Source organism: Protopterus annectens, chromosome 8.part1 (assembly GCF_019279795.1).
Source record: "Protopterus annectens isolate FY-2018-M chromosome 8.part1, PAN1.0, whole genome shotgun sequence".
Classification (NCBI taxonomy): domain Eukaryota; kingdom Metazoa; phylum Chordata; order Ceratodontiformes; family Protopteridae; genus Protopterus; species Protopterus annectens.
Genome location: NC_056742.1, coordinates 411,507,853 through 411,516,477, shown reverse-complemented (window position 1 = coordinate 411,516,477; position 8,625 = coordinate 411,507,853). Strand labels below are relative to the sequence as shown.

At 41.8% G+C, this 8,625-nt stretch overlaps 1 protein-coding gene across 1 annotated transcript in view; it reads left to right on the top strand.

Moving 5' to 3' along the window:
- The first annotated feature begins 1,616 nt into the window (after nt 1-1,616).
- The window catches only part of TENT4B (terminal nucleotidyltransferase 4B), a 771,840-nt gene continuing 764,831 nt past the window's right edge, over nt 1,617-8,625 (top strand). The window contains exon 1 of the mRNA XM_044081982.1: nt 1,617-2,196. Coding sequence (XP_043937917.1) covers nt 1,787-2,196 — 410 coding nt within the window. The 5' untranslated portion in view covers nt 1,617-1,786. The remainder of the gene's footprint in view (nt 2,197-8,625) is intronic.

Below are 8,625 nucleotides of genomic sequence, written 5' to 3'. Positions count from 1 at the left end.
TACAGCAAACTGGACGCAATTTCTGTCTTCAACTAAGAAGCTCATAACACGGTGATAACTGTTTATACTTACAAAAATATTTGAATGAGTTGTATTATTTACCAAGGATATTTGTTAAATATGTTGACAATGAGCATATGACAGGCATTTTCAATGTGGAAGAGTAAGATGGTATTTTAACACTCAGAATTAGGACTGTTCCTCATAATGACCTGCAGTTGAGCGGTACATAAATGGCGGGTCTCCAGATCACCCAGTAAATGTGCCTGTGTTTTTGGGAGTGATTGTGCCTGTGTGCGATGGGCTGGCGCCCCTCCTAGAACTGATTTCTCTGGTCTGCGAACATTGCTGTCCATAACTCTTAACTAATCAGGGGTAAATAGCAGAATCAGGGAGAAATACAGAAATGATAAGGGATACTTTAAAGCGTAAGTACTATTAACTTGAAACATTGCTAAATTAAGAGAATGTGTATTAATATACATTTTCTGAAGTAAAATAAGTTTGTAACTCTAATTATTGTCATTATAATTAACAACATATTCTCAAAAAGTCACCAGTTTTCCGAGGATTAAGAGGGACAGAGCTAAAAATCTGAGTCAAAATTAGGGGATAGCTGAACAGTATTGAGCTGCTGTCAGAAGCTGTGATTCCCTGCTACTCACATTTTCTTCCTAATTCACCCATTTATAAGAGACAGCAACATTCTGAGCTGCATTCAGGGACATCCCTGAAAATCAGGGATAGTTGTGAGGTATGATCTTGACTGGTGCTCAGGCTGACGGTGTTACTTAGCCAAAACGTATTTGCTATATGATCATCCATTTACTGTGGTGATAAGGTCACGAGAGCCCTTTTACATTTTATATATATATATATATATATATATATATATATACACACACGTGTATATATATATATATATATATATGTGTGTGTGTGTGTCATATTATTATATATATATATATATATATATACGTATGTATATATATATATATATATATATATAATTTATTTTATTTTTATTTATTTAGATAAATCGTGTCGAAAGCCCTTTACTCTCGCGCTCTCTCTTTATATATATATATATTTTTAATTCATTTATTTTTTTACGCGGCTGCATACAGCAGTCTCTGCGTTACAAAATGTTTTAGACAAATATGCCTTTGCGGCTGTCTGTTTCAATCCCCCCTTGAGACGTATAACTATCACCATGTCCTACCGCTCCCATTACATTGTGTGAGAATTATTATTACAACCAAATGTGCAAGTATTAAGCCTACGTAACCAAAAAAAAAAAACCCAAAACCTTCACCAATATGATTTTGGTATTCATAACGCACTTCTAACACAGAAGTACTGCGACAGCAAATTTCTTAGTGAACCCCCCGAAGTTTTAAAGTATGCTCTGTTAAGTCATTCCTGCGGGAGAAGAAACTGAGGAATCCTATTAAACCGGAAAGTTCCAGTCGATTTATTAATCACCAGTGCACCATTTCTTTGAAAGTCGACTAGACGTCATATTTAAACCCCTGGACAAATATTATGTAACGAGAAAAAGTTTGTTGCGCAACAGTTCAACTTTTTGACCACGCCCCTTATAGTGGACTTGCGCAGTTGCGATCCTGTCCGCCATTGCTGTGGGAGACACTATTAGGCAGACAGTCGTATTTTTAAACCCGTTCCTTTTATTTCTTATTTTTACGGCTTTTGGTGTTTGACAAGTAATTTTTGTCACTGGAGTGTATTAAAAAAGCGAGTGCGATCAGAAGACGCACTTCGTTTGATGGATCCGAGAATCGGCTGGTTCCAGCCAGAACAGCTTGGACCTTCCACAATCTTGTGGTTGCAAATTTGGGAAACTACGCAAGGGCTGAGACATCTGTACTTTAATAATAACTGTAATATTAACACAAGAAGCAGCAACGCCGTCACAGACTTTGGTGGTATGACGGAGGGGATGGACCAGGAGTCGTCCGGCGGTCCGGGGCACTTGGAGGTGCAAGGCGATTTTCTGTCTTTGGAGACGGATAACAACCACCTGGGGGATTGTAGTTTGAAAGGTTTGGATACTGGTAGTAAGAACAAGCGAAGATGGAGCAACAGGGCGAGCACTTACGGCTGGAACTTCAAAAACCCCAGGGGAGTAGGTGGCATGCCGTGGAAAACCAGGAGTTATAGCAAAGGGGTTGTGGGGTAAGTGCTTCAGAACTGGTGTTGAGAAGGCATGATGCTTTGGCCCCGCATGGTATCGATCGCATTTGATTTTTTTTAAATGCTAAAATGTGAATTTCTGCATGGGTAGATTGTTAGAAATGGATGACAGGTTGCAATGAATGAGGCGACACACCCACTCCGAAGCTGGGGGAAGCTGCTGCAGAACGCAGGAAATTAATATGGAGTATGATTTAACACTAGGATGTGCCCTGGCTAATATGTTGTCCGTAGTTAAGTTTCATGAGCAGTTGCACTGCTGGCTTTTGGTAGTATGTGGATAGTGACGTGAAGGCATATTAACAGGGAGTGAGTTGTTCCGAGATTATATCCGGCACTGACTGTTCTTGCCCTCCCTGTGCTTTAACAGCAAGGTCAGTATTTAAGCAGGTCAATGGACAAAATGCTGACCAAACTTTCTGTAATGGTGTCAGTATCCGTGTAAGTACGTGGAACTGTGACGCTCTTTCCCATTTTTATAGGAAGACTTTGAGATGTCATGCGAGATCACAGATCAGTTCATGATAGAAAGTCCACCTAGTGTCTGCCCTTTGACGTTTGCAGCGCAAGTTCATTTGTGTAGATCAGCAGATCTGTAGCTGACAGACTCCCACGTGCATGCATTTTTTCAATTCTTAGTTTAAATAAACGGGGGAGGGGTGCAGGGTTCTGTATGCATTGTAATGCTATTACACTTTCACTTAAATAAATCTTGTAATTACTTTTTTTTCAGTTTATTGCTGCAGATTGTAACATTTGGTTCTTGATGGTGACACCTTTTGTAGGAGGAGAAGTAGTGGCAAGTGAAGTCCCCCCCCCATTTTCCCTGAAGAATAGTTTTCTTCTGGTCTTTAATGTCATTCACAGTCCTGTTGGTAGCTGACCCCACCCTCTTTTTATTTGAACTTCTGTCAAGGCTTGTAATTTGTACTTGTACAGCAAGTTGAGTCACACTAAGACTCTTGCCAGTGTACTGTTACACCATTTTATTTATTGCTGTGTACATATGGCTTTATTAGAAAGCTGTTGTGAATCTGGTATTGGCAGGCCGTGCTTTACATGCAACTGTTGCACTTTTTCACTGTTAGTTCAAGTAATTCTGTATTTCAGATCTTCATATGTTCATTTGAATTTGATTGACCTCAGGCATGTGTGAGCATCTGAGAATGAGCTTGTGTCAGCAGGCTTTATATTCTAGAGTTTACTCTCAGCATAACCATAGCACAGCAAGTCACTATGCCAAAGTCTGAAATATCATGTTTGCCTTTTTTAAGTAATCCAGTCCATTATTTATTGAAAACTGTGTTTCTGTAGTTTCTGATATTTTCATGGGTATTTTTGTTGCGTTATAGAAGTGAATTGTGGAAGTGAGTCCTGTGTAACATATTCCTCAGAATCAGTAGGGGCCACATAATGCAGCCAGTTTCTCCTTAAATTCCTGTCATTTGTTTAAAATATTTGTGTATTTTTGTATTATTCTGTAAACCATAGCTTATTTGCAGCCACTCTGAACCTATGGGTTTGGAAACTTTAATGTTACTTTTTTGCTCGTAGAAATGTTGTTTTTAACTGGCTAAAAGCATTTAGATGAATAAAAGGTTTGAAACTTTCTCAGCAGCACTGCTTTTTTAATTAGAGTATTTTTACAGAATACACCCCTTCTGTTGCATTCTGAAGCCTTCTATCTTTTTGATTAGTTTCTTAATTAAAGAAATTTAGGTGTATGTGTGTGTTTTTATATATATTAATATGTGTATAGGTGTGGAGATGTATGTATATTTGTGTGTGTGTGTGTGTGTGTGTGTGTATATGTATATATCATTGAACCTTACGTCCCATCCAAAAATCTACGTTCTACCAACAAACGCCTACTTAAAGTATCAAAACCTAGTAAAAGAGCAGGTAGCTGCCTCTATTCTCCTTCCATAACTATGCTGTTGAACGCCCTCCCATCATCAGTTACAGAGTTAGACAACATAATCTCCTTTAAAAGAAAACTAAAACAACATCTCACTGATAACCCCAACTGCACATGCAACACATATCCAAAGCCTCCTTAATCTATCAAAACTGTTTCACATAGCAAATATACCTGTGTGTATGTCATACTGTTATACCATATGAGTTATCTCTAATCTTTATCCTACTCAACACATCTATACAACTATCTTAACACATTTTCTCTTGTCACTTTCTAGTTTAATACTACCATAAAATACATACCACCTGTAATCTACATATTCCCACCACCTAGCTATAAGATTCTAACTATATCTATCCTACCTTTAAGTTTAACTCTCTAATTCTGCCTTCCCACTACACTTACCTTTCCCTTTTCCTACCCCCCCCCAAAAAAAAAAACATTGATCTGTATTGTTAAATATTTCTGGTTAATTTGAGCTGTATTGTTAAATATTTTTGTTACTGTATTGTGCCTTTTTACAGCATGTGTGCTGTTTAAGTAGTTTTCTATATTACTTCACATGGTTTGTAAGTAATTGTTCATAGGTAGGTACTGGGCTGTCTGCCCGAAGGCATTTATAAGCCTAGCCAGAATGTGTTGGCTTTCGCCGCCCCCCTTAAATTAGTTCTCTGTGCCTCTGTCAAGCAGAGCCACTGAAGTGATCCCCGAGGTAAACTTTTTGTTTCCCATCCACTCGTCAAAGTTTTTTTTTTTTTTTGAAGAATGTTATCGAGGAGCTCTGCCTAATGTAGATTGGAATCTTGTTCCAAAGCATGGGAAGTCTCTGGGACAGGAATCTATCTCTCCAGCACGTCCTATTTATTGTTGTGGTGAGGTTTAGATCCCTAGAGCGTGTGGCTCGGGGGGGGGGGTAAGGTTTTCTTTAGGTGGAGCATGTCCATCAATTCTGGGTTGGACATGGCCTTGTATGTTAGGCAGAGATCACCTCTGAGTAGGCGGTATGCAACCGAGTACAACTGTAGTTTCTTCAGTCGAGCTGCAGCAGCGTAGGGCATCTCTTTGAGGACAGTGATCCTCTTAGTGAGGTACTTCTGTAGTCTTTCCAGCTGTTTTGTAAGGTACATCCCAAATGGGGTGTTGTACTCTATGATGGGTCTGATGAGTGATGAGAAGAGGGGCACAATGACCTCTCTTGATCTGGATGCGAACCCTTTTGTGATTAGGGGGAACACGTAGAAGGATTTTCTAACCACTTTGGCAATGTGATTATCAAAGGTGAGATTACTATCTGTTTAGGGGACTACCACTTATGTGGTAGTTTGTGGGTACTTTGTTTTTTCCAAAGGGGATGACTATGCATTTTTTGGCATTTAGCTTGAGGCCATGATTTTGACACCAGGTATCCATCTCAGTGAGACCCTTTTGGAGGATGTCTGTGTCAGCCAGAGAGTCAATTATAGCCCCTAGTTTGCAGTAGTCTGTGAACTTGGTCAGTCATAGTCCTTTTGTGCTTGCCTATACCTCTGAGAAGTATATGCCGAACAGGAGGGGTCCTAGGACTGAGCCCTGGGGAATGCTACTTGTAACCGGTTTAGAGTCGGACCTAGCTCTCACAACTCTCACTATGTGGGTTCTGTCCATGAGCCAGTTGGCAACCCATCTTGTGACGTAGGAGTTTGTTTAGGCTGGTAGCTTGTCTATAATACCAGAATGGGGAATGGTGTCAAAGGCCTTAGCGAGGTCTAGGTAGGCTGTGTGTACCACCTTTCCCTCATCTATTGCCTTGGTAACTGTCTCAAAGAAGTCCACCAGGTTTAGGAGGCATGATCTGCCCTTAACAAAGCCGAACTGGGTAGGGTCCAGTGTTTGGAGGTTGCCAATGTCTCTGTTAATGAGTTTCATGATGATGCGCTCCATAAGCCTTGCAGACCAAGCTAGTCAGGCTTATAGGGCGATAGTTCCCAGGGTCTGTTGTGGCTCCACCTTTGTAGAGCGGAATAACCGTTGCTGTGCGCCACTCTATGGGTACATAGCCTGTGGATAGGCTGAGTTTGAACAGTGTGTTTAGGTGAGGGGTTAGTTCGTCTTTGAGCTCGTATAGGTCGCAGCCCGGGACACCGTCCGGTCCCATTGATGCTGTGTTTTTGGCTTTGGAGAGGGCTGTTTTAACCTGAGTGTCTGTGATTTCAGGGACTCTACATTCTTCTGGTATGGTTATGGGTCCTTTTGGGGGCGAGAGGGGGGTGAAGTTTGCGCTGAAACTGTCTGCCAGGATGTTGGCGATATCGGTCGGTTCAGTGTATTTTGTGCCATTCTGCACTAACTCAGAGCATTGCCACTTAGATTCTTGACATAGCTAAAGAATGCCTTGTGGTTATGTCTGGGGTCCTTGGCAACTTTTCTTTCAAAGCTCGCCTTGGATTATTTTATGAGGGATCGTAGTTTCTTGCTGATACTGATCAGGGATGTCTTCCCTTCTTGGGATTTTACTCTTCTGTACTAGTTTTCTCCTTCTATTGTATAGCTTGTTTATGGCAGGAGTCCACCAGACTGGTTTCTTTTTCTTGGAGTGAGTATTGGTTTTGCTTGGGATGGCATGATCCATGCATTCTTGTAGGTGCCCATAGAATGCATTAGTAAAGGATTTTGCAGCTTGGACAGCATTATCATTCAGCATGGGGGCTTTGAAAGTTTCCACCTCGGTCGTAAGTAACGTGAAGTTTGCTTTTGAAAAGTTTTTCACGGTGGTTTTCTTGTCAGGGGGTGGGGGGCGGAATGTGGATATCCAAAGTGATTTGTTTATGGTCAGATCTAACCAGCGAGGGGTTGACCACTGGTGTGGAAGACCGGTCGCCCATGTTGATGATGGCCAGGTCCAATATGTTGTCACCCCTGGTGGGAGTGTTTACCAGTTGAACCAGGGCGTTTGAGTTATAAATTCTAGGAAATGTTGGGCAAGGGAGTTAGTACTTGAGTAGTTCTCCCAGTTAATGTTTGGGTAATTGAAATCACCCAATATTAGGGTGTTTGGTAGGACCTTTATTTTTCCCAGTGTTTCCAGAAACGTGGAATCAGGGTCCTGGGACATGGTGGGTGATCTGTAGCAAGCTACAGTTTGAATTGCAGTTTGCCCGTTGTTAGTTGCACATGGATGATCTTTGAAGCATCGTGCTGTGCCACTAACCTGGAGGTGTGGGTATCATTGATGAATATGGATTTGCTCCCGCTTTTTGTATTTCGGTTTGGGTTCTGTGGCCGAAATGTATGGTATGAGTTGTAGCCTCGTAGCGCTGGGGTGCTCTCTGGAGCCTTAAACCAGGTTTCTGTTACTGCACATATATTTTCTCCATACTGAGGAGTGCGTGCATTTTGAGGTTAAGACTTCTGACATTGAATAGCATTACTCTCAGTTTTTTGTTACTTGTGCTATTTACGACAGTGGGTTTGTCTTTTGAGCCTTGCCTGAAAAAGGCACTACAGGGGTGGCAAGAGCCTTGGCCATTATTCGAAAGCCTAAGGGTGACAGGTGCAAGCCATCTCTAGCGAAGCAGCGTGGCTTGTCGAGCATGTCATCCCAGGCGGACAGACACTGGATCCCCTTTGAATGACACCAGAAACTTAGCCAATTGTTGAAATCGAGAATTTTTTCCTTGTACCGTGCTATCATTCTTGGTAAGGGCAGGATGCTGCTCAGGGTCATACCGGCTCTGGCTACGTGCTCAGAGAGCTCTTCCATGTCCCTTTTTTTTTCATGTAGTCCAGGGAGGTACGGTTCAGGTCATTCACACCAGCATGGACAGTGACAGAGTCATATTTGTACTTGTTCTGGAGTGACCTGAGTGCTTATGTTATGTGGCGGATCCTGGCAGTTAACAGTAACCTTCTCCTTATTCAGCCTAGTGAGTGGGACATCAGTGTGCCTGACCATAGAGTCACCTATTACTAGTATGTTGGGTATGTTATTTTGCCTTAAGGGCTGTGATTGCATGGCACACTGGTTTTGTGAAGTATGTGTTTCATGGTTTGTGTTGGGGGATGGAGGTTGCTTGGATGTTTGCTTTGGAGGTCTCTGTTGGTTTTGCAGATTTTTATTTAGAGCCTCCGAGTATGTTTTCATGTATTTATGTGTGTTTTTTGCTAGTGCTGCTTTAATGGGTCTATTTAAGGCTGGTGTGGTGATGCAAGTGTTTCCCTTCACCTCTTGACTGTCTGATCTAGTCTTGGGTTGAGAGAGCTTAGCCTCCAGTTTGGCTGTTTAATTGCATCTCTCCCATGTATTAGTGTTTGGAGGTAGGAGGAGGGGGTTGTCTGTGTACATGAGGCAGTTGTAGCATTGCCTCAAAATGCCCACATTCACCAGTTGGACTAGAGAGTACACCTGAAACTGCCCTTTGGACATGCCTGGATAGGTACAGTGAACTGTTTTACTGGATGGCTGGTAAGGTCGAATATAGAGCCTTGTCCTTCTGTACAGGATGGTCTAGTGC